We start from the raw sequence: 27889 nt of genomic DNA, 5'->3' as shown, positions 1-27889 counted from the left end.
ACTACTCAAAATTTCCACTACCGGTTCTCCAGAACTGGTCAGAACCTGCTGAATATTACTTCTGTTCTACATCTATCCTTTCTCTGTCCCCCTATCCAACAGCAGTGAAATTTTTCAATTGAATAAAAGTGGTACATAGAGGCAATAATGACTGCAGTCTTGATTGGGAGTTTATCTACAGGCTAGCAATTAATGAAAAGTTCAAAATTATTGTTGGTTCATTACCTTTCCACTCCCACTTCTCAGTCTGTCCGCTGAAGAAATCCTGAGATCTTTAAATTTATGTATAATTTTCATTAGTTCAAAAGTTTCCTGCTCAAATGCTTAATTTTTATTTAGAGCTATCTGGTTTCCCTTTTTTTTTTTTTTGTATGAAAATAACCCTCTAATCTGTCCCATGCGAAATTTTCCTATTTCTATTTCCACAGGTGAGCCTTATCTTAAGAAATAGTCTATCAAACAAAGCAAGGTCAGGAAATTAATCAATGGGAAATGATCTGGTTTTCACAGTTGGGTTTGAGAAAGATAAGAGACATGATATTATAAAAGCAAGCAAAAACTCTATTGCTGCCTCACACTTCCCAGGAGAAGCAAGATGTGGCGTTTACTGCTTTTCATAGGTGCCTCTTCAGCTTTTGTTGAAGCAACAGTTCAAAGATTTTATGGGTAAGTAAGAACACAAAATAATATTTCAGAACATTTCAGAACAGCACAACGACTTTTCTGTTATAAGTAATATCTTTCCGCTGTTTTCTTTAGGGAAAAGGTTTACCGTGTTACACCCCGCAATGAAGATGAAGTACATGCTCTCAATTACTTAGCCAATATTATGCAGGTAAATTCCAATATGGAGTATGGTGAGGGAAATATGCTTAATGTTCATTTTATAGCATGTCATACTAATACATGATGATATCATCCATTCATTGTTCTCACAATAAAGATGGCTAAATTAGGAAAGGCAGCACATACTGACATCTAGAACTTTAAGTAATAGAACTTAGTGATATTGTCAAATTTGTGGGAGCCCTGGAAAAGCTGTTCTTTGAGAGATTCCCCAGCTCTACAATCCCATATGGTCTCTTCCTTTGGGTTTAACAGTGATTAGAAAGGAACAAGCAGGATTCATTTTAATTCTCCTAATTTATGTTGTCTTTACCTAATACGTCTTCTAGCTTGTGGGAAAGGGGAAAGGGGAAAGGGGGAAGGCAAAGGATAGAGGTTCTTTTCTTTGTTTGGTTTGGATTTTACCTCTAAAAAGAAAACTGACTGGAAATTAAGTAACTAACAGATCCCAGTTAATTCCTCCCACTTCTTTTTACTTTTTAGCAGCTCAACCTTAGTAGCGTTTCATTTGCTGTTTGGTATGCTAACTTCAAACTACAAAACTTTCAGAGAGATTTGTTTTTCCTAATCCTGATACAAGAGCTCTGTACGTTACAAAATAGTGAAGAATTTATTGTTATGGTCACTAACTATAATTGCAAAGGAGACGCACGTAGCTAATCTCTTCTCCTTTCATAAAAAACAGAAAGCACACTTTATAATAATAATAATAATAATTTGAATTTATTAGCCGCTCCCTTTCCAGGCAGGACTCGGGGCGGCCGTTATGTAAACACAACACCTGTAACCCCAGTGAGTGCTGTGGAGTTTAAGAGCAATATCAGTATTGTTTGGAGCTTCTCAATATATCCAAGAAAATTGTCAAAGAAAATTCATAAAATCATAGGCTAACCTTGCAATCCTATACTCAGTTAGGTGTAATTCCACTGCAACCAGTGACATTTACAGGTAGTCCTCGATTTACAACCATTAATTTAGTAATATTCAAAGTTACAACAGCACTGAGAAAGGTGATTTATTATCATTTTTTCACTGTAACCCTATGATCTCATGATCAAAATTCAGACGCTTGGTAATTAACATATATTAACCACCATTGGAGGGTCACAGGGTCATGTGATCACCTTTAGCAACCTTATGACAAGCAATGGGACAAGAAGATTCAGTTAACAACCATGTCACTAGCTTAAAAACTGTGGTGATTCACTTAACAACTAAAGCAAGAAAAGTCATAAAATGGGGCAAAAAATCACTTAACTGTCTTACTTAAGCAACACATTCTTCTTTTACGGTCAGTTCCTTCACTGTAATTTCCCCTTAGCATTATACCTCATATACCTCATATACAAGTGGGATTTTATGTTTATCCAGGCTGCTATCTAATTTATTTCCATATATTACTCTGTAAAGCATCATATATTCTCACGGTGCTAAGTGAACAATCTTTAAACCAATGAAAAATAGTCCATCAAAAGGGATTAGACACAAAATCTGCCTGTATATTCCTTTACTTATTTATTCCTTAAAATTTTGAATAAAAATAATCTCTGTCCCCCAAAATATGATAGGCTGTGGAAAGAAATTGTGCCATCATGGAAAGAAATGCTGTTAAAGTGTTGCTTGCAGAAGTTTCAGCTTATTATCAGCTTCTCCTGTTTGTTTGTTTTCCCACGAATGTTCAGTGAACCTCTTGTTCATTCCAAATTTGTGTTTTCTGACCTTGATATAACCAGATTATGGCATGAGAAAGAGCCATCAGAGATAGCAGTTCTGTTTTCAGTATTTACACTTAGCTTTGATGTTGAGAAATAGCTGCAAAGGAGAAGAAGGGACATTCTAATCTTTATGAGACATGGCACTTAGCAATGATATCTGGATGTCAGAAGGGTTTTCATTGAGCACAGGGCATATTTGGGACTCTCCCATATCTAGCTCCATTCTACATTATAGTTTGAAAAGTCTTAAGTTATGCTTTTCACATCTCTGACGTTTCAGGCATTTGCACTATTAGTTTGTAAATATGTTGATAAACAAACTGGATGCAGTATTTGATAGTCGTCTGATGAGAGAACAGCAGAGATTGGTAGAAATCATAATGACCCAGTTGCTAAGTAGTTACCATGGTCCGTAGGCCTCACAATTATAAGGACTCACCTCAAAAAAGAATATTTGGCAAGCTATAAGTTATAAGTATCTTATCTCTGATCCAAGAAGTAATTGGAGCCGACATACCGGAGTAGGATCAGTGTGCTTCTCGTGCTTAATCTTTTATCAGAAAAAATGCTATAATTAGAGAACCATCTCAGCCGGGAAACAGCATTGGAATAATCACTAGTTACATTGCCTATAATTTGTTTACATTTAAGTTCCCAATAATTTTGAAGGACGCTGCTTCAGTTATCATTCATACTGTATATCGGAATCTAGTCTAAGCAAAATGAACAACGCAGATTTCAATAACCTTAAATAAATCATTTGGCATTGATACTCTAAATAAAATTACTGAATCAATGTTTTGTAAAGATACTACTAAAGAAAAAGAGGGATATTGAAATGGAATTGGGGAATAATCCCTGAGGCTTTTTTTTTTCCTCTCCTTTTTATGACCACTGATTTCCTAGTATGGAAGTGAGAAATTGGCTAACATTCAAATCACTTAATTAAAACTCAAGGGATAAAAAAAAGGGGGGGGGAGGGACAGATTGTTTCACATCCAGGAACATTAAAAAGTCAGGATTTTAAAATCAATAGCTGACAGGTACTCACCCAGAGTCCAAAATGCTTCCTCCAACTCATTTTTGAAGCATGCGTAACTACTAATTATTTCCAAATATTTCTGCATTAATAATTCATAAAATTTTGTTTAGCCATAAATACTGGCATATGCACATTGATTTCTTATCTATACATTTGACCATTAAATAATAGTTTTTAACAGAATGAATTTACAGTAATATATATGCTTTCTTGGGATAAAATGCCTTTACAGTACATTATTTTAAAGTAAACATTTAGAAGTAAGCTATTCTGTCTTCTTCCCAAACCGTAATGAAAAACTGTAATGAATTACGTCTCATGTTTTACTGACTCTGACTTTCAAAGCCTTAAGCTTTCCAATGTTTTGTTTTCTTTTGTTTTGTTTTGTTTTGCTTTGCTTTTATAAATTCTGGATAAACAAATTTTACCTTGGATTAGTCCTATGACTGAATTGCACCAAAAGTTCATAATAAAAAGCACCCATTTAAGGAATGGTATGACACAATCATGTGAGTGAAGTAAAAAATAATAATAATAAATTAAATATATAAAGTGAAGCCACAACAAAAGCAAGGATGGAGTTGTGGTTATTTTTAATTGTTAACTGAGGCAACCATACATGATCTAAGGAGAAAAGTCATATTTGTCACGGCATATTTAGATAACAGCTGATCTTTTTTATGGATAACAGTGCCAGAAGTAATAATATTTGTTCACTGCTTAGATACCAGGCACCTTTCAGAAATGCTTTAGTCACAAGAAGTCTCTAAAGAACCATTCAGTATATCCAAATAAAAAGCGGCTATAAGCCTCTAATTTAAAAGAATATACAGTACAGTATATGCCACAATAAGGCAATACATTCCTATAGTTTTTGTTAATTTGTTTCTCAGGGCTAAAACCACTTCTATGAGTTAGTTCTTATTGGAAGGCATTTTAAAGATTATCTTGTGGATTCCAGTTATTCTGAGACTTTAATGTACAGACATACTTTTCAGCAAATATAGAAATGGTGCTTTTAATGGCCAAAATAATTATTTCAATTCATTCCAGTTAGGATATTTACAGGACAGTATTTTCTCATGTTGACAGGTCTCCTATATGTCCCAGTATGCACATTGGGTTAGATTAGAAAAGGGAAAACTCCTTGAATACAACCATAACTACATTATAGAATTATACATATTACCTAGGAAGAATAGGTAGGAAAGCAGAAATGAAAGCTGATAAGCCTGAAACATATTAAGGAGAACTAAAACAAGTTTAGCACAGTGGCTGTATGTAGAATTTAAGCAATTGGTGGCTTCAGAATTCTGCAATTAAAGTACAGACATCTTAAAGTGGTCAAGATTGAGAAACACTGGTCTAGTAAGTGAGACACTGGACTAGGCAAGAAAAACCTAGAATCCACACTCCACACTCATGCAAGCTTGCAGATGATTTTGTACAAGTCATCCCAGCTTAATTCTCCAATTTATTGTTACTGGGATATATCTGAAGGAAGGCATGCTACATTCAATAAGATTGTGCATGCTTTGTAAATGATTTGTATGAAGTGCTTCAGTTCTGAGAAATATCAATCTTCTAAACTAGATTAAGACATCAGAAAAAAGGCCTAGAAAAGCACTATGAGAAGCCACCTTCACATTGTTGCTAAGAAAACTATACAGGCTGTCCATTAGATCAACTTAGAGAAGACTTTTCTATCATTACTAAAAATTTATTGAGCATTTTTGTCCAAATAATCTTACAATGCAACTTACGCCTGTCTTGATTCTCCTATTCAATAAAAGTCCTTTATTGCCATTTTTCTTTTTGAAAATTTAAAGTGGTATCTTTGGCTATCTTCGCAACCATGCCATTTCTCAGGTAACTGACTTACTGTCATATGTCAGCAACATACAATCACTAATGTTTCTGTCATCTTTCCAGACACTGCAAAAGTTTAAAGGTTTGCAGTGATCCAATTAGAGTCAGTGCCATTCAAATAGTGTTAGAAAACCTTTACCCTTATCCAGCCTTGCCCTTTTGTGTGCTGTGGCCATTCCTAGGTACTGTATCACCATCTTACCCACTGCCAAGATCACTTGCACATGTAATCTCTTGTGTCATTTCACAGAAATCAATTCACCAGGAGCCAATATCTACTGAATGCATTTACTATTTAACAACATAGTCCAAATATTATTTTTCAGGCTTTTCCATGAGTCTGAATAAAATTAGGGTTCTTAAAATGAAAAGGAAGTGATTCACTTGCAAACCCCCTAAGTATGGGTAAAGTACATACATCCCTAATGCACACTGGTTTAAGCTTCTAAAGGAAATATTGCATGTATTTAATAAACAAATTATAAACTATATTGTACCCATCTTTTATTCCATTTCACCCCATAATCCTAAGGAATACTATAATAAGGGCATTGATGAAAATATTTTAGCCTGAAATCATATGTCCTTTTTTGCCATGGTTTTCTCTGTTCAGGTTGACTTTTGGCGACCAGATTCTGTTGAACTAGTGAAAGCAGAAATGACTGTTGATTTCCGAATTGAAGCAGGCAGATGTTCTGAAGTTGAGAGCATTCTACAGCATCGTGGGCTGAACTATGAGTATGTTCTTGCAGTATTTATTAGTATTTATTAACATATAAGTAGTTCATATAAGTGGTAAGAGCCGCAGTGGCACAGTGGTTAGAGTGCAGTACTGCAGGCTACTTCTGCTGATGACTGGCTGCCAGCAGTTTGGCAGATCGAATCTCACCAGACTCAAAGTTGACTCAGCCTTCCATCCTTCTGAGGTGGATAAAATGAAGACCCAGATTGTTGGGGTCCTCATATGCTGACTCTGTAAACCACTTAAAGAGGGCTGGAAAGCACTGTGAAGTGGTATACAAGTCTAAGTGCTATTGCTATTCAATGGTACACAAATCTCCATGAAGATTGTGCTGTGAATGTGTTAGGTCTTTTTACATTGACAAGCCAATATGTCTGAGATTTAGCACAAAACAGTCAACCAGAAATGTGAGTAGTAATTAGTTCCAGGATGCAAGCAAAAAGATAGAATTAGGGAAGAAAAATAGAGAGTAAGACTTTCACCTTAGAGAATATCAGATCCAACAGGGTGGAGAAACCGAGCAGCAAAATAAAGTCCTCAAGTTTAACACAAAATCAACTTTATTTAGCACATAATTTACATTTTTCCCAACACTGTAAATATCAATTATAGTGGATAGAAAATGAAAACTGAACTGTGGAAGGTGGGATTCATCCATTAGTTATGCACTGATGAGTTATTGTAGTACTGTAGACCTTGACAGTGTAGGATTGTCACCGTGTCAAAGGAAAGAATTATTTCACCATGTGTGGAGATGCTAGCTCCTCCAATGATGAATGTACACAATTCAGCCTGCACCACAGAGCTCTTTGAAAGATTGTCCCTGACAAACTTCAGAGAAGTGCCCTTGCTACAACAATTCAAGATAGGAGCCTTTGATATGCATCTGAGATACCCTGACATCATGTCAGTGTAACTAGATCAATTGTTCATTACAGTATTATGAAGGTTGAGATGCTTTGCAAATTGTGTGTCTCATACTCTCCAAATGCAAATTTCAGTGAACAAGGGATATGATGTTGCTCATTTCCCAGCCTTTCCCACTCTGATACCCTCTTGATATATTGAGATTGTAACTACCAACATATGCTATCATTAAGGTTAGGAGTTCCTAAATATATTGGTTCCTCTTCATATCTGGAGAATGCTCGGCCGAGAATCTTTCTGTCAGAACAAAATTAGATTTTCAAATCAAATCAATCTACTTGATAAACTGGAACCGGAAATTCAAACCCAACAAACAAGGCCTAACTTACATAAACTTACTGACTAACATGGGGAGAAAGATCAAGCCCTAGGAAATCTGGACAGTACAAAAGAAATTGAAATAACCCATTTTGACCAATCTGTATTGTTGTTTCATTGCAGAATTTTAATTGATAATCTTCAGGCTGCCCTTGACAGGCAACTGGACAATCATGCTCGGACTGCTGGATACCAATATGAAAAATATAATAAATGGGAACAGGTAAAGATTCACATGTGAAAATTCTCCTTTTCATTCCATTTGGCAGTTTTGCTTTAAAATATCACTCTGCTCCTCACGGTCACTTCTCAGGCCATAAAGAACAGGCATTTTGGAAAAAGAACACATTCTTTTCTGCATAAATGTCAATCCTAGATCTTTAGTTAACATGTTCCTAGGCAAGAAAGGTCTCTCTCCTTTTGTCAGGGCTAGCAAGTTCCAACCAGTTTATACAGAACAGGACTGGAAAAGCAAATATGAACGTCTACATGTGACAGCCCAGGATTCAAGATTCTCATGATGCACACTATTCTCTTCCAAATAGTTGACAACATTTATATCAGGAGTGCTTGTTTCTTCTTCAGGTGAAGGGCTGCATTTGGCCTTTGAGTGATATATGGAACCAGGGGGAAAAACCCTCTATTTAATTTAATTGGCCTTTCTGTTGAATCAAAACTAAGTCCTGTTAACTTGAGTGTTTTCCAGTCATGTATTTAATCATTTCCTGGTTCCATCTTATTAAAGCAATGAATTTGATTGCTGCTTCTGGAAATTATCAAGGCCGTGGAGACAACAAACAATCCTCTGGCCTTAGGTTATCCACTTCTAATTTACACTGTCCTATTTGTCTCCAAGTTTTTCCCCTGGTAAAAGGGAAGATCGTAAAGGGAAATGTTTACTTCTTTTTGCTCTTTTAGCTGTGCACCAAAGAAAGATCCATCTTTTCTCCCCAAAAAAGAGGTTGAAAATCTGGCTGTGTCTTATACACTGAATACAAAATTTTTGGCCTCCCAAAACCCCACCCCGTGCATCCCGTTTTTGTCAAAAATGAATGCGCAGGGACTTTGGGAGGCCTGCAAAGTGCTCCTGGGGCATGGGGAGGGCAAAAAGGAGTGAAAAATGGGCCCGTTTTTCACAAAAAATGGGCTATTTTTGCCCTCCCAAACCTCCAGGAGCACTCTGAAGGCCTTCCAAATTCTCTGCATGCCCTGCTTTTTGCCCCCCAAAATGGGCCTGTTTTCATGAAAAACAGGCCTTTTTTCGCCTCCCCAGCCCCGAGGAGTTACTCTACAGGCCTCCCACTCCCTCTGCACGCTCCTTTTTTTGCAAAAATGGGCCCATTTTCATGAAAACCTGGCCCTTTTTTCTCCTCCCCGGCCCCAGGAGCACTTTGCAGGCCTCTCAAACTCTCTGCATGCCCCTTTTTCACAAAAAAACCAGGATGTGCAGAGGGTGTGGAAGGACTGCAGAGTGCTCCTGGGGGCCAGGGAGAGCAAAAACTTTTATTTTTATTTTTATTTGCAAATAAAAAAAAAGTTTTTGCTCTCCCCGGCCCCCAGGAGCACTCTGTAGTCCTTCCACACCCTCTGCACATCCTGGTTTTTTTGTGAAAAGGGGGCATGCAGAGAGTTTGAGAGGCCTGCAAAGTGCTCCTGGGGGCCAGAGAGGCAAAAATGCAACGTGGGGGGTTTGGGAGGAGAAAAAAGGGCCAGTTTTTCATCTTGGTGCGTCATATACTCCAGTGCGTATTATAATCTGAAAAATACGGTATATAAATCAGACTCTGGGCACCGACTACTTCTAATACATTGGTCTGAATTTTTCAAGAAAAGAAAAAAATGCTTTCCATCTCTTATCTGGGCAACAGTAATCTGCATGAACAATTAATCTAAGTCATTCTTTACATCATTTGTTTTTGTCATTCAATGCACTGATCTATTTTTTAATTTACAGATAGATGCTTGGACAGCTGATATTGCCAATGAAAATCCAAATCTTGTTTCCCGAATGCAGATAGGGACAACTTTTGAGGGACGTCCAATGCCCCTCCTGAAGGTATTCAATATTTTTTAAAATTTGTTTCTAAAGCCAACATATCAGGTTTGCTCTTGGCAATTAACAAATAGCAACTTTTGTTAGGTTTTTGTAAATCCTGGATATGTTTGTATTTTTTTAAAATGCTTTATGAAACCAACATGGATTTTATAAATTCCTTTATGGAAACATTTTTCACCCATTTTGATTGGTAGTAAAGTCTTCCTAAATATCTGTCTGCAATAAAAGCTTTTGACAGTTTGCACATAAAAATTCAGCCCTATTCCTGTAACCAAGGTAAATGGTAATTTACTTTTGTTTAATTGTGTATTCCATCTGTTGTTTGTAAACATATTTGCTATAAAGTGATCTATAAACTTCAGAAAGAATCCCCTTCCCCCTTTTTTTTCTTGACAATGAGATGCAAAAAAAACAGATTTTCCTCTTAACACAAGAAACAAACTTGTTATTTTATCATATAGGAAGGAAAATCCAATTCTTCTCTCAGCCCCCATGTAGTAATTTTGATCTGTTTTGCAATAGTACATTAAATGTTAAGAGGAAGGGAGTGGGATCCAATAAGGACATGTGTACAATACCTAATTAATCAACTGGTATGGAATCTACCTCTTAGAACAGGAGTGTCAAACCCATGGCCCGTGGGCCAGATGCATCACACACAGGCCGCACCCACCCTTGTTTTAGCAAAGGGGGGGGAGTCATGATACGTCATGTGATGATATGACGACACGAGTTTGACATCCCTGTCTTAGAATAATACAGAGCGTGACAATAATAAAAGGAGCAATTCCCTATTTCTGAAATGCTAAGATTGAGTTGATTCTGTTCACCTGACTGTATCACTATGATTTCAAATGAACTAATTATCTTTCCATCTGGACTTGAGTTTCATCAAATTCTGATGTACACCTTGTGTTAGTCATCCAGAAACTGAAATACAAAGAACTTTCTATAATTTCCTATATATAAAAGATGTGACTGAAATTTGCATCTATGTTAGGCAGAAAAAACTACTATATACAATCCCAATGTGACTATTTCCTCTCTAAAATCCAATTTATGTGGTGATTTCAGTATATGGTAGTATTATGATAATTTCATACCTCTTCAGGCTAAGATGAACTTTTTGCCTTATTGCATGACATATTTAAGTCAGATTCTGTCTTTATTCCACCTGTCTCATAGCTTGGTCACATTTGAGAAGGTTCCAGTCAGTTCATGTCATGCAATCGATGCATGCATATTCCATTGCTTGATATGGATGAACTAGCTAAAAGTTTGAGATATAAAAATTAGTTAATCCATGGCAGCAGCTCCCTTTGTTTGAAAACTAAGATATTGATGGACCTGGAGTTCAAACAAGGCCTCTTTGTGGCATGGTGAGCAACTAGTAGTAAGCCAACATCTCATCTGGGGATGCCAAAGCTCAAGGCTGCATCAGTCAAAATTGACCTCAAAATGGCTATATTTGAATGCAAGCACACTAAAGTCACAGGAGAAAGTGGCATGCAAAGTCTTTTCCAGCCTTAAATATTTTCTTTCAAAAATATAAAAAATAGTCTTGATATCCCCCCTCCCCCTTTTAAAGTCTTCCTGCAGATAGTCAATTGGTCTAGAGGAATATTTTTCAAACTTGGCAATTTTAAGATATGTGGACTTTAACTTCCAAAATTCCTGAGCCAAGGAACACTTCTGTATGTTGCGACTTATTTATCAGAGGAGTCTTTGAAAGGTAATTCACCCATTTTCTCTACTCTGCTTCCACCACTAAGAAGTGGGACTTATACTCATTGTATTAAAGTACAGAATGAAACAAGGGTGCACACTGAATTGTAGAAAGCTCAGCTATAATCTACACTTCGAAATATGTCTTGGGAACACAGGTATCTCTTTCAAGGGATAATATGTAGGACAGTAAGCATGTTGTATGCCAAGACTGTGCTTATGCTCTTAGTCACCAGTTCTGTTATATATGTACATTTATGGAGAAATGTTACAGAACCCTACAAGTCTCCAGTGCTCCTCCTTGCAAAAGGAAGCTAAACTCTGGTCAGATTGGCTAGATCTTTTCTCCATTCAGGGAAGTGAGGAGCTGATAAGATCGGCATGGGATACACTTCTCTTCTTACTGACATTTGCTTTAAAAGGTCATGAGAATAGACCCTACATCATTATTGGAGAACCACAGGGTTGACTTGCAAGAGCTTTTCCTAAGGGTGCAATAAACCAAGCACTACAGCTGCATTTCCTCCTCTCATTTTAGTTTAGCTTCTATGCAGCTGTGACCCAGCTGCTCTGCAAATTGAAAGATTCACAGTGCCAGGATTTGCAGAAATTTGCCTTTGGTTTGCAGAGTTACCTCTTTAATTGCTTTCACTAAACCATATCAGAGCAACATCTAGCCCTATCCAGCTAATATTTTTGCACACACAACTGAACATGCAGTTGTGTGAGTAAGCAGCCTTCCTGGCCTGAAAAGCTAGTTGTCTGTTGAGATGTAACACGATTGCCATATATACATGTAAACACCTCCATGTGAGTTGAAGCTCTGTACTACCACACTTCCAGATATATTGAGCAACAAACTCCCTCATCACTAAAATATGCCAGCTGAGGATGATGAAAATTGTGGTGCAACATCTGGAAGGTGCTAGGGAGAAGAAGGCCAGTATAAGTAACAATACACAAGAGGCCACATATTCACATATGGAAAAGAGATTGGATCTTAAAGAACTAGCTGCTATCAGAATTATCATCTTTACCCAATTTATAGCAGATGTCTCTTCCCAAAATTCACTGCCCTATTAACTAGCAATCAATTGTGGAATATATGTCGTTCCTTTTCAGAGCTACCATGTAATATTTCAAATGTATTTTGACAGTAAAATATGAGTCTGAGAAGTGGTAGCTATGGTAAAGACAATTTTGCTTCCTGTTGAAATAGTTGTAGCATAGTGTCCTCTCCAGGAGCAAGGACCAGATCATGTTGGTCCACCCACAGAGCTTAATGAAGCTAATCAGATTCCAGATAATTAATTCAATTCCAGTGACCTGTTTGAGTCAACCCCTGAACCCTTGGTAGAGGGGCTTCTTCTAAACACTATCTTCCCCATCTCCGAATCCCCTGGCATACTGAGTTGTTGCAGCCAATGATGCATAAAGCAAAGCATCTTGACAGATTATGGGACAAGCCTAAGGATGCAACCATATAGTCATAGTGTAGGCATCATTACAAACCCTATGCTTTTGTGATTATTGACCTTAGAGATGACTCACGGGTCCTCCTTGTTATCACTTAGAGGAAGGCTTAACACACGCTTATTTATTGAGGCTTTTGAATGTTTCTGTTTTATTTTATTTATTTATTTTTTATTTATTAATCCCATTTATATGGCCACCTTTCTTACAGAAGCGACTCTGGTTTACTTGTAGTTTGTGTTTTATAGCTGTTATTTTTTTAACACTGTTTTCATGGATATTTTTACTGTGTTTTTGTAAACTGTCAAGAGCTATTAAGTGGACAGGCAACAGACACATTTCTTAATAAACAAATACATGTTTTCTTTTAAACTTTTCAAAATTGCTTTAAAAACAGCCTTGAAAACAGCCTAAGCAGAATTGCCCTACAACATTTTCCAGTTTGTGGCTACTGTTTCTCTCCATCCTCAGTATGTCAATGAAATTAAGCTGTGGCATAACTGGAGGTGGGGATGAGAACTGTCATATTGCTAGTGCTGACATTTTAAAAATAATAAGGCTTCCCAGCATGAAAAAAATAAGCATTTCAAATCTGTTCAAATCAAACCAAGTCCTTATTACAGCCATAGATCAGCATAAGGAGCCTGGAATATAGTCATTGAAAAGAGCATATAGATATACAGAAATAAAAATATTTTAAAATTATGAAAATCTAGAAGATATAAAAATATATAATTAAAAACTAGAAGATAGATGGTAGGTAGGTAGGTAGGTAGGTAGGTAGGTAGGTAGGTAGGTAGGTAGGTAGGTAGGTAGATGGGTGGATGGGTGAATGGGTAGATGGATGGATGGATGGATGGATGGATGGATATTTATTTAATATTTATTTATGTATTTATAAAGTTTATAAGCTGTCCATCTTACTCAAGGTCTGGGAATATTTTTAATCCCTCTCACATCTCCATATTGTACTTAATACATTGCAACAAACAATAACAGGGAATTTGTATTTTATTATTGTTATTTTGTAATATTTCAGTTAAATCATTAAAAATTACAAACAAATATTGAATAAGTATTGGTATATAGTATATGGCTTTTGTATATGAACTGACTTTTGAGTTTTGTAACATGTTTTTTTAATTCCAACTTTGATAGAGACTGCATGACTAGAAAGATTAGCTGGGAAAGAAATCAGTTCCTTGTGCCTTTAATGATTGGGAATTTCACCAGATGGAGCTTGTCATACTTCTGCACAATAAACATCCCTCTTGTGAACTACATTTAAAGATAAGGGAGCTCTGTCTTCCTTTGCATCTGGATACTTTATGCCTTACTATTTATGTAAGAGGCAATGTTATATAAAAACAATATAGTGCAGGTAGCCAGACCATGATCACCCAGGATAAAATATGGTGGTTTGTAGGGATGGGAAAAATACTAAGAAATAGGTTATAGCCAAAAACAAAAATGAAAAATGAAAAGGGGGAGGGCTCTCTTCAGATGAACTCAAGTAAGATTGGAACCAACTCTGGTTTAATTGTACTTTGTGTTTTATATCTGTTATTCTTTTAACACTGATTTCATAGATATTTTTATTGTGTTTTTGTGAACTGTGAAGAACTATTAAGGGGACAGGCAACATATTCATTTCTTAATAAACAAATAAATGTTTTCTTTTACATTCTTGTTGTTTTAAAAGTGACTTTAAAAATTATAACAAATTTTTAAGAAGAGATTGGACCATCATTTGCCTGAGCAGGGGATGGGACTAGGAGAGCACCAAGGTCTCTTCCAACTCTGTTATTCTGAGTATTTTCCCTGTGTAAGAGTATTTGTACTATGCTATTTGAAGACCATTAAATATTTGTATCCAACTGTTCTTTCTTTCATTCATTTTCTTGTCTAGATTGGGAAGCCTGGTGAAAATAAAAAAGCTATCTTTATAGACTGTGGCTTCCATGCCAGAGAATGGATCTCACCTGCTTTTTGCCAGTGGTTTGTACGAGAGGTTGGTGACAAAATATCAGGGACAGAAATTATTGATTCAACTGAAAATGGAATTGGATGGGATCACAAAATTAAAGAAATAATGTTTACAATTCCTCAACATATTCTCACAGTTATTAAAAAGTTGCTGTCTTTCCTATAAAATAACACTCTACTTTGATTTTTCATTTGATTTCCAGTTCGCATTTTAAGCATTTTTTTCATTGCCATGAAGAATGCATTGCAATAGCATAATTACACTGTGAACATGTCACTGGAGTTTGCTATTGCCAAAAAAAAATCCCCTTTGCAAACTTTATTCTATTCACTCTTAAGAGAAAACCTGTTGCAATTACACAAAGGGTTAGGATTACAATAACAAATGGGGGAGGGTTTGTCTTGTAAAAAGTTAGCATTAGATTATAATTAACATATAATGAGCAGACTGTGCCATATGAAATGTATCTAACAATGTACATTTCTAAAATAAGTTTAAAGAAGCTGCACATAGTCCAGAGTATGTTAAAACAGTTAAGCAGCAGCAGCTTCTATTCTTGATGTTCATGGCTGTTTTTTAATGTCACTATTTAGTTTATTGGTTTCTTAGTTTTGTTTTGTTTTTTTAAGGATCTTAGTGGTGCCTATGCATGTTGAAATTTTTGTCCTTCAATTCTGGTGATAGTCAGTACTTGAGTTTGCTTTTAGGGACATCTATTTCTGAAGACACAGACATACAAAGTCTGATACTACCTTTGTAATCATGGTTCACAAAAGCTTAGCAACATGAGAGCATTGTGGATTGAGTTTCTCCTTTTCCTCAGATCTGCAGTCTCTGAGGCAATATCTATCTCGAAAAATGTATAGTCTTCATCTTTCTGGATCTAAATCAATACCACAATTGACCATAGATCTTTATGAAGGGACAGAAAAAGTTTAAGTTGTTATTGTTGTTATTCCTGCCTTTCTTTTAAGAGCTCAAGAATGGGGTACATAGTATTTTCTCTTCCTATTTGTCCCTACAACAATTCCCCTAAAAGAAAGTTGGGCTAAGAGAGCATGAATAGAATTTCAACATCTGAAGTACCAACAAATGGGTTTTCCCAGTCCTGATGCATCTTTACTATTACCCTACATTCTCTCTTTATATGCTGAAAGTTGTAATTTTTGGGGTCAATGCTGTGCAAATTGTATATCAGGAAAGCCTAACTCTTATCCAAACATGCTCTTTTCTGTGCTGTGGCAATCCTAGACATTGTATCAAATCTCTTCCACTCCCAGGATCATTTTGGGATGTAATCTCTTGTACCATTTCACAGAAATCAGCTGATCAGGAGCATTCTGTTTTAACTCTTTGCATGACCTTTGCATGACCTGCTAAAGCTACCTTCTTTTGAACCAATGAAGTATAGAATGTAACTGGGATCTGGAACATTGACAGTTTTGCTATGGTGGCAGAATAAAAAAAAAATTCTTGTTCTTTAAAATGTGGAGAAGCAGTTAAAAAGTGAAAACCACATCATTGTTAATTTATTTGCTATTCAGATTCATCTTTCCTTATCCCTTCCAGTAATGCAGCGGAGAGCAAAATTTTGTCTTATTTACAATATTACAGTTATCAAATCTAATCAGAGACCCTGTTATTATCTTCTATTAAACATGTAATATATTTACTAATTGTCATGTATATTTGGATAATGGGGAAAGCTATACAATTAATTTCTAACATAATCTCAGATATCATTATAACCAGTTAATTTTTTCATATATCTATTCAAAATCTTAATCCATCAATTAATATTGCAGATAGATGATTATAGAATACTAAAAGGCTCTCTTTATAGTCTTTCAGTGACATCCTAATTTCTAAACAATATAAAATCGTTATGAATTTTCTCCGTCTGTATTCATTTAGCAATTGGCATCCTCAGTATTACCAAACTAATTTGCAAGCAGCTAAAATTTGAATGAGTACTCTTGATTCATGCTGCTTGCTTACTTCTCTCTACTACTCTACTTCTATTTTTCTTTATATTCCTATTCCTGTGTCAAAGATATGTAATATTATTTGGTAATCATGCAAATAAAAATGACATAAGGTCAGTCATTTAGATTTATCCTCACAGTCTCTGTGGTTTGTATGTAGGCTGTTCGGACCTATGGAAAAGAAACCATTATGACTCGGCTTTTGAACGACTTAGACTTCTATGTCTTGCCTGTCTTGAATATTGATGGTTATGTCTATACTTGGACAAAGGTAAATAATATACAATCAGCAGGTCATAATTATTGCATCAATTATCTTTCAAACAGTACATTCACAAATCTGTTCCATTTCAGAGTCGCATGTGGAGGAAGACTCGTTCTGTAAATGCTGGTAGTAAATGCATTGGAACTGATCCCAACAGAAATTTTGATGCTGGATGGTGCAGTAAGTATCCTGTACTCTAACAAGGCAAAACTATGCTCCAATACTATGTGGAATAAAAAATTCTTAGAGTTTAAAAATATCAATTCTAGTTGAGTTCCAAAATCTTAATGCAGTCCTACAAAAACAAACAATACTTGACCAACTGAATTCTTCTGTGGTAATATACTGAAATACTAAAATGTATTGTAGAGGAATTTTAAACCTCTCTAAGAAGGAAGTGCTCAGTGGTTTAGAACTGAACCCTTGTGTTTTTTCCACATAAGTTATATGGTCTTTTTCTCTATCAGTGAGAGGTGAAAAAAATCTTCCTCTTTTCAGAGGACATCATATTAGACATCCCAATATATATGAAATAAAATAAAATCTAAGTCTGTATAATCCTGTATGCTATATACTTTGAATTACTTGGGCTCATCCCTCATAAATAGCATGTTTGTGGAAACGATTGAGCAAAGTAATTTTTGTCAGTTTCCACACGTCTGAAATTTTGTTCATATGAAGCATGTTCACACTGCAAGTGATGTGGCAAAGCAAAGTAAAATATTCACTCATGCATATATTGGCACAAAATAGTGTCCTAGGGTAAAGTCTTGTTAAATAATAAAGCTTTGCAAATCCCTCAAGAAAGCTCCTTCAAAAAGCACAGGAGCTAATACTTTCGGAATTATAAAACAACTGCTTCACAGTAATGCTTATGTGGAAGCAATTTCCAAAGTGGCCTTAAACCTATAAAAAGTCATCACTGCTTTAAAAAGGTTCAAAAAGTAGTACAATGGTGCCCAGGTACTCATCATTAATTGGTTCCAGGAGGTGAAATGTGTACCAAAAATGATGGGTACCAAACAAATTGTTCCCATAAAGAATAATGTAGTGAGTCACAAAGCAGCACTGACAAGTTCTAGCTTGTGTGTGAGTATCAAACAAATGATGACAAAATTTTCACGTCAAAATGAGTTGAAAACCAAATTCAATGAATTTCAAAGCAGTTGCGTACCAGGGAATGATTGTACTATAGGCACACCAATGAATTACAATACATCTTCCTCAAAGCACTGTCACGGCCTTATAAAATACTTCCTGGTAAATCATATACAATATATTCCACAATGCTCTATGCAGCTTCACTAACTGGCGCCCACCAGAGTTGTTGCCATCTTCTTGCCTTGAAACATATAGAAATATTAAACAGAAAGGAGGCCAAAATACAACCTGAGGTTGATGTTTTTATGTGATTCTGACATCAAAGGGCACCAAGCTGATCAAATGCACATGATCTACACTGGCAGGCTCCAATTTTCTCATGCCTGACATTTCAAATTGTTTTAATTGGAAATTTTAAGAATCAAAGCCAGATATACATACATACATACATACATACATACATACATACATACATACATACATATATAGAATATGTTTTCATAGACTTTGTGTAGGTAAAGCTTTAAGCCCAAAACCCAGAAGATGGCGGGTGAGATCTCACCGAAACGTTGCCAAGACAATCTCAATCTTGCATGGGAAAAGACCCGAATACAACAAGACCAGAATACATACATACATACATGCACACATATATACATATACATATTCTCTGTAACCTATGGTCTAAAATTCTAATTCTTATTATTCTAATTGAGTAGCTTTTAATCACCTCTCTCTGGTTAGAAATACTTCAAAGGAACATCTGTTTCTTCTTATCGCTCTCTGTAAACAAGCAATAAGACCTTGAGGCACCAGCCGAGATAATCCGTGAAAAAAAGTAAAGGTGTTTTGTTTCCAATACACAAAGCCTAACTTCAGCAGTGTTAGCCACAATGCCGCAATTTTTTTCCTTTTTAAAAAGAAAATGTCTTTTTTGTATTTCAAGTTGAAGAGAAAGACCAATTCTTAAATGACTTAGAAAAACATCCACAGTAATGACAGATGAGAGTTTTAGACCATAGGTTACAGAGAGTAATGAAAAAAAAAAGAAAATAGAAGAAAGCTCCGTCGTTTTAAAGGTCTTACATAAATTCCGTACGTGAAAATAGCATTAAAAAAAAAGATAACCCCCTGTCAAAAGCCATTCCAAATTTAATTCCGCCACTTATTTCTTCTGTTCTCCAATTTGAATTTATTTTAAGTTATTTTATAGGCAGTCACTCTTAAAACAATAAAATTTCCTCACCAGCTGGAAACACTTTCACTTTCCATATCCTCCCATTTTGGAGCCGCCCCGACTTCGTCAGCCAAATGGCTGGATTTTTTGTCACCAGCTTGAAGACTTTCTCTTGGATCAATCAGGGACTTTGCAATGTCCCTGAGATCAGCAAGACGTATTCTTCCTGTTTACCATCTCTACAGGACGGTTTAGGTCCATTTGGACTACCCAGTGGCAAAAGTGTCAACTGCGATCTCAGAGCATTGAGATCGCATGCTGTATCGTCGCGACTTCGGCCCCGCCCTCGTCCATTGTTGTTTTGTGTTGTAACGCCCTGGGTGGTGGGTGGGACTCATTTGTTGACTAGGGCTGATTTCCAGATGTCTGGTAGGCGGGAGGTATAATCACGTTTTTTCATGTTGTGGGGGTGTTTCTCTATTTCGATAGCTTCCATAATTATTCTCTTGTTGAAGTGTTCAGGAGGAACCAGGTAAAGAAGGAACCAGGTTAATCTCCAAAACTGAATACTTCAACAAGCTATCGAAATAGAGAAACACCCATAACATGAATAAATGTGACGATACCTCCCATCTACCAGAAATCTGGAAACCAGCCCTAGTCAACAAATGAGCCCCACCCACCACCCAGACTGTTGCAACACAAAACAACAACGGACACACAGCCAGCACCAATCAGCACCACTCTACCAATCATGATACAGCCACACCTCCAATCAATCCACTTGCTGAAACGGGGCCAGCACTCCCCCCCCCCCCAAGGTTTGTAGAGGGACGGCAGCTCCGATCACGCTTTAAGCCCAAAACACCAACCTGAAGATGGCGAGTGACACCTTGCCAAAACGTTGCCAAGGCAATCTCAATCTTACATGGGAAAAGACCCGAATACAACAAAACCAGCATACCTACACCCCTGAAAATCTACAAAAACATACATACATATACATATGCATGTGCATATACATATACATATACATATATATACACATGCACACATCAAGCTGTATCCTCATTGTTGAGCTATAAGGTCAGAGCAATGATGTTAGGTAACATTAGACAATAATAAAACTGGGAGAATATAATTCTTTCTCCTGCTGTTGTATACATAGGAGATGGGAAGGAATCAATGCATAAAATATTTTAAACTACTGACCCAATATTTCTTTACAGTAAATGTCTATTCCTAAGAATTGCTTGACAAACAAACTGAGAAACATTGTAAATTATGACAGACAATGTGAGGAGGTGCAGAATTATGCAGGGTAGTATTGTATTCAATGTCCACATAGATGCTAATTAGGGAATGTATCAAACTATTTCCATGCAAGAGGGGGATTTTGGTTAGATCAAAATAGCCCCTCACATTTGTGGGTTAAATGAATATATATTAGTATCTCTATATAATCCCTTTTTAATGTGCTCTAAACAGTTGAGTGTCTTAGTGGAAGTAAGCCCATAATTTATGTAGTCTCCGTCACAATTCACATATCCCTGTCAAATGGGAATATTATTTTGTAATAACAATTGCCTCCAACCATTTTCTTACTACTATCTGGTCATCTCTGAAAAACTAATTGCACAATTAACTAACTGCACTATTTTAGAGTAGTGCCAGTTTTTTCATACAGTTTTTGAACAATGAAATTGATTGGAGAAGTAGAAGAAAGAAAGCATGTTTGGTTGTGAGAAAGAAGATAGTGGAGGGGCTATTCAGAGTGGTGAAGTAGTGAACAGGAAAGCATGATAAATAAATATCACTTTAAAGCTACTTTTAAAAGTAACCTGTGATGCTATTACTTGAGATCTAGCATAATAAAAAGATCATGTCATTCTCAGTTTGAATCTTCCTTCTGCCTTGATAGCATGACCTGTCCTTGTGCAGACCATTATCTGTCACCCTTTCTCCATCTATTCCCATCTACATCATGCTGAGCTGTAATATTGTTTGCACACAGCCATTATAGCATCACAACAACTCATAGCTAAAACAACCATGACTTAGCATGTGTGAATCCAGTTATTGATAGACTAACAGATACATAAAAGATCTTGAAAATTTAAAATTTAAAAATGCCATACTAATATCTCATCCTGTTGTTAACCAGTTCAATGATATTTATTTAAAAAGTAAATTAAAACTTAAAAGTAAAAGACTTCCTTAAAATCATTAGTAAGCTTGAAAAGTACACTTTTCTGCCTTTTAATCTAACCTTTCAATCATGTCTGATTTTTTTTCCTACTGCATTCAGCTGTTGGCGCTTCAACAAACCCCTGTAGTGAAACCTATTGTGGTAGTAAAGCTGAATCAGAAAAGGAAACCAAAGCTTTGGCTGATTTCATTAGAAGAAACCGCTCAACTATCAAGGCTTACCTGACCATTCACTCTTACTCCCAGATGCTCCTTTATCCATACTCTTATACTTATAATCTAATACCAAACAATGTACAACTGGTAAGTAGAATTTGGTGAAGATAAAATTGAAATTTGTATTAATTGTGAACATCTATGGAAATTTTGTGTTATCCTGGTCATGGTTAATAATAACAATAATAATTTATTAAATTTCTAGACCGCCCCCTCTCCCCGGAGGGACTCGGGGCGGTGTACAGGAATAAATTTAAAACATACAAACAATCATACACATAGGTAAAAACCAAATTAAACAACCCCTGTACAATTTATAAAAATTAAAAAACAAACCTTAAAACCAATATTAAAATTTAGAAATAGAACTGAGGTGGGATAGGTGGAATTAGGTTGTCCCAAAGGTGCATTTTCAAGAGACAACTGGTTTTCTTTGAAGGCGTTTCACTTCTCATCCAAGAGGTTTCAGCTCTGACTGGATGGTGGAGAGCTGAAGAAGCTTCTTGGATGAGAAGTGAAACAACTTCAAAGAAAAACAAGAAAGTCCAGTTGCCTCTTGAAAAAGCACGTTTGGCGCAACCATGACCTGAATGACTGAGAATCTCCATAGACATTTGTGGAGCTGTGTGTTTCTGAAGATGTTTTCTGCCCTGTGTTTCTTCATTGTTGAATATAGGCGCAGGCTATTGTGGGTGAGTCTGTGTTGTCCACATCTCAAACTGAAACACAAATAATTCCTATAGTCTGCAATTTTTCTGAAGAATGTCTCCACACATTCTCACCCTGATTAAAGGCAAAGGGAATATAGCACATAGGGAAGATAAGGAATAAATAGCAATGAAGATACAGACAAATCAACTCCAAAATCCTTTACTGTTTAATTAGTCCCAGACAAGGTTAGAGACATTGACCCAGAAATGACTTAAAAGTATAATTTCTATCACATATTTACTTAAGTTTCATTTCCCTTTTCTTCAGAACCAATAGTATTTTTCTCATATGAAGTTCTTCTTTTATATTATATTCATTTTTAACTCAATTTTAAAAGTTAATACCAATAGACAAAAACCACTTTCCTGTCAAAGGAAAAAAATTAATGCTGACAGCACACTCTGTGAGGCTGACATGCACAGACCATTCTAGACTGCCGAAGAAGCAAACAGTGACTCAACAGTAGTGCAGAAACCCACCAGACTTAGTACAAGGTTAAAACAAGAAAGAAAGTGAGGTATCAAACAAAATTAAAGTCCGAGGACTTCAGATTCAAGAACCAGATTTTAGCAAAGGTAAAGGGGTACCTGTGGATTTTACTCTGGTAGTGTCATTGCTGACCATAGGAGGCAGTGCTCATCTCCCTTTCAAAAGTGAGGTTAGGCAAAGAATATGTAAGGTTATTAGTTAGGAGGGAGATTTTAGATTGAATTATGCAACACACTAAGCCAGTGATGGCTAACCTTTTTCCCATCTCGTGCCAAAAGCAGGGGGAGTGCAGGGGGGTCATGCGTGGGTGTGCCCACACCTATAATGCTATGTGCGTGACCCTCTGCACTCATGTGTGTGCAACCCCCTGCACTCATGTGCGTGCAACCCTCACCCACCCCCGTTTTTGGCGCGCAATGGACCCATTTTTCACCCTGCTTTCTAGGAGCCTCGGGAAGGCAAAAACAGTCTCTCCTGCCCAGTAGTGGGTTTCAAATTTTTTTAGAACCTCTTCTGTAGGTGTAGCCTGCTTTGTGGGAGTGGCTTGCTGGCCATGTGACCGGGTGGGACTGGCTTGCCAGCCATGTGACTGGGTGGATGTGGCCAACTTGTAAAATGTGGTGAAGCTCACTTAACAATGCTCTTGCTTAGCAACCAAAATGTTGGCTCAGAAACTCCAGCATTTGAAGCAAGCAAGTCTTAAAGCTGTCATGTTACAAGACCCATGCACCCCTAACCTTTTTTTTTAGAAAAAAACCCCAGGGGTGTTCAAACTTAAGACTTGTGGACTTCAACTCCCAGAATTCCGCCCCTCGCTCTTCATCTTGATGATGTGCGGACGGGCAGGGGGAGGGAGCTGGAACCAGTTCTAACCGGCGCTATAGAATTGTGGAACCTCTTCTATAGAAGAGGTTAGAACTGGCTCCCCCCCTCCCCCCCCCGAGGCCTTCTGGAGCCTTCAGGGGCGCGAAGAATAGAGTGTGAAAAACAGCCCAATGCACAAACCGGAAGTCCGTTCCCGAACTTCTGGTTTGCGCATTGGGTTGTTTTTTGCCCTCCTGAGGCTTTAGGGAAGCTGGAGGGCGGAGAGCGAAAAACAGTCTTTAAAAAAGTTGAAGTCAGCTGGCCAGCATGCGCATGTGTGCTGGAGCTGACAGGGCAACGCCCCATGTGCCCCAACAAATGGCTCTATGTGCCACCTATGCCATAGGTTCGCCATCATGGCACTAAGCCATAATGCAGCTTTATAGATTAGAGCAAATGCTATTTAATACACCATTTTTGCTTTCTTTGTTGATGCACAGGAATAACAATCGATATATATCCTTGTCCGAGATAATTCCTAAACCCTTTAAAAACGCTAAAGCAAATTTTATCACAATGTTACCTTATTTCATTTCTGTTCTGACATGAACTATGATAAAGAAAACTGCCATATATATGATAAAATAATGGCTCCAACCACAGCCTGAGATGTCTCTTTAAAAACAACCCCTCCTATGCTAACCTGGCTTTTAGAACCTGGCTTCATGCCTTTATATTTCTAAAAGATACATTTTCAAATGTTTATTGAATGGATGGAGATGGAGTGATGGATCCATCCATCTTCTCTCCCTATTTACACCTTACATGAGTTTTTCTGATGGCCTGAATAAAGCCTGTAAATGTACAATTTGGATTCACATCACTTGTCACAGTTTTTCATGGTTCCCAATGAATGAATACAGATCAAGATCAGGAAACAAGAAAAATCCAGTTTTTCAGCTGCTCTGAAAAGATCTGCAATGTATGGAATATGCCTTTTCATAGAATAAAAATTAATTTCTTAATTCAACATTTTTAAATAGTGGAATCCAGAAACATAGATATCCATCCTTAACCGTATAGATGCCAAAATTATAAAATGTGTGACATTGCACACAAGTATAATGAAAGGCAGAGTCTGTGTCACATATCTGTCAGCCTCTGCTTCACTATTTGCTTTCAGCTGCCATTGAAATGGAGAGGGGGGGCTTGGTATTTGGGAGGGGAAATTTTAGTACAGGAGAGATTGTAAAAAGGGAGTTTTGTTCTCACCATCTACTGCACATGCTGGAGACTGGTGCTTGGTGTTGGTCAAGGCCAACCGTCCTGCATACCAACCTGATGATGCTCCTTGAAGATGAAACTCACATGACACCTGAGGGATATGCAGATTGGACAGTGGAATGAGGGTTACCGGGGAATAGGGGTTGGTCACATATTGATATGTATGATTTCGCGTGCTTTTGCCTCAGATCTTGCTTTGCTTAGCTGCTATCTTTTCATAACCAGTAAAAGTACTCTTAATTCTGCAAAATGGAGAAGTGGTTTCTTTCTTGGTTGCTGAGGGAGGCCGGCTTGACGTGTACACTTTTTAATTTCCCTAGTGAATGCCTATGATCTCAACTAGTTTTACTTCCCATAAACTATTTATTTGGTTCCATGGTGTAATATGATCTGACTCAGTCTGTTCTTCCCAAATTTACTAGTGATTCAGTTAATATTTCCCTAATTCTGTGAAGTAAGTTATAATGGAGTATGAGTATGAAAAGCATTTCTTTGTGCATTTCTTTGTGCACACACACCAAGAAAAAAACTCCACAGAATTTAGGGGAAATTAAATTGCTGACAGCATTTGCAAAGATGCAAAAAAAATGAGGAAAAATGCAAATAAAACTGAGTACAAATTTTGGGTACAGTTCTTTTAGAAAGTTGATGCAAGAAGAGTGGAATGAACCTAGCACTGGAATAATTAGAAACTGAGGAAAGTCATCTTGACTAATTATCATGTCCCTTCCTGTTATCCTTGTTTATTACAAACTAGAATAACTTGCATAATTTAAATTCCACCAATTTTCTAAAGCTGCTTTAGAAAACAAGTAATTAACAAAAATCCATGCTATTTACAATATATCTTCAGATGCTCTCAACTGAATGATGAATCATATTGCAGGTAGTCCTCAACTTACGACCACCATTGAATCCAAAATTTATGTTGCTAAGTGAGAAATTTGTTAAGTGAGTTTTGCATTTATGATTTTTCTTGCCATATTTGTTAAGTTAGTTACACGGTGTATTAGGCTTCCCCATTGGCTTTGCTTGTCATAAGGTGGGATCCTATGACCCCAGGTGATTGAAAGCATCATAAATATGAGGACAAATGCATATACAGGCATCTGCAGAAATAAGCATTATTTTAAAGAGAAGCTTGAGGAGATATGGAACTGTCATTTATAGCATCATGTACATCTCCTGTACATGATACAGTTCTTCCTTTGACATCTGCAGTGCAATACAAACATCCGCGGAGAACAGACATTTGTACATACAAAAACTTCCATAAAAGCAGGAACTCTAATTTACCTTAATTTTTAATATCTTGATTTATACAACTGTATGCTAAATATCTATCTCTAGAAATATAAATACTGCATATGGGATCATCATTGAAATCTTTGTGACACAAGGTAGGAACTCTCAGTATAATCCCAGACTGCTTGAATATTGCTTTAGAATAATTTAATACTGTATGAATTATTATGCTTTGGAATGATTGTTCAGTTACACATGTAAATACATGGTAAATACTCAAACTAGATTGCAACTGTTATTATTGCAATGGAAAACAACTAATTAATAAGGCTGATATCCTATTTAAATCATAGATATAGACAGACCTGCCGTGACAATAAAAAATTTAGAGATAAACTTTCTGTCAAAGCAACTAACACCTCAATAAGAATTAATTAGTTTATGTTTGAAGTGCCACAAGCATCTTAGTTGTATGACTTTCTCTCTGAAGCTATGGAATTAAGGGCTGTGTGCAGTAATATATGATACCTAGTTCCCAAAATATAAGTATTCTCCCCACGTTGGCTTCTATTTTGAGCAAAATATCTCAATCTCTACCACAATTTATCTTTTCTGTAAAGAATTCTATTGCTAAAGGAGCCATTCGAGAACTGGCAACATTGTATGGCACCGAATATGCTTATGGTCCAGGAGCTGCAACAATTTGTAAGTATTACTCTAACAGCAATACAGTTATGGTAATGATTAGGCTATTATCCATAAAAACCTGTAATTAGAACATCACAGACAGTATATATACACAATGATTCTCCCACTTTTCAATTATCATGCCTCTTGAGTACTGTATGATTACAGTATATATTATTTTCAGAAGTATTATAAAAAATTCTCCTGTTTTTCATAATATAATGCATGAACTATGATATATATCAGTGGTTCTCATCCTGTGGGTCGGAACCCCTTTGGGGGTCGAACGACCCTTTCACAGAAGTCGCCTAAGACCAGCGGAAAACACATATTTTCGATGGTCTTAGGAACAGCGACACCGATTTTATGGTTGGGGGTCACCACAACATGAGGAACTGTATTAAAGGGTTGCGGCATTGGTAAGGTTGAGAACCACTGATATATATGAAAGCAGGTAGAACTATACTGTTTTAGTTCATTAACTTCAATATGAAATTCCATGACTGATTAAAAAGCAAAGGAATCAAGCATGGTAAAATTATCTATTAATGTGGAAAATATAATTATTCATGTGTCTCATATACTGCATAATGATGTTGGAACAAATACAGACATGCTGTTCAGGTGAATAGTAGGCATCTAGATAGACATATATTATGGAAATTGTGGGTACTGAAGATCCAAAAGGATGCCAAGTCATTGATATCATAAAATAAATTTATGAAAATCAGTTCTATTTACCTGTCCTCTTTCTTTTATATGCATATGTATTCCTTCCTGTTTACAGATCCTGCTGCTGGTGGCTCAGATGATTGGGCTTATGACGAGGGTATACAATATGCCTTCACCTTTGAACTTCGCGACAAAGGCCGATATGGTTTTGCTCTTCCTGAATCTCAGATAAAGCCAACTTGTGAAGAAACTATGATTGCTGTTAAATATATTGCTGAACATATCCTTAATTAGCAGTACTAAAAAAAAAGCTTCCAAGCTGAATAAATAAAATATAATGCAGAA

The 27889-nt window shown here is 36.6% G+C and overlaps 1 protein-coding gene across 1 annotated transcript; it reads left to right on the top strand.

Annotated features, from left to right (window-relative positions):
* Positions 1–508: 508 nt before the first annotated feature.
* Positions 509–27889, top strand: LOC309392353 (carboxypeptidase B-like). Its single transcript, XM_081953489.1, has 11 exons — positions 509–666; positions 760–835; positions 6086–6210; positions 7583–7682; positions 9414–9515; positions 14623–14724; positions 16846–16956; positions 17040–17130; positions 21537–21739; positions 26806–26890; positions 27660–27889. The coding sequence occupies exons 1-11, from the start codon at positions 596–598 to the stop codon at positions 27836–27838; spliced, it is 1245 nt and encodes a 414-aa protein (XP_081809615.1). The 5' UTR covers positions 509–595; the 3' UTR covers positions 27839–27889.

This window comes from Natrix helvetica (assembly GCF_964273705.1).
Source record: "Natrix helvetica genome assembly, chromosome: 5".
In the NCBI taxonomy this organism is placed as follows: Eukaryota; Metazoa; Chordata; class Lepidosauria; order Squamata; family Natricidae; genus Natrix; species Natrix helvetica.
Note: the sequence above shows the minus strand (reverse complement) of the source record. Positions and strands in the feature narration are given on the sequence as shown.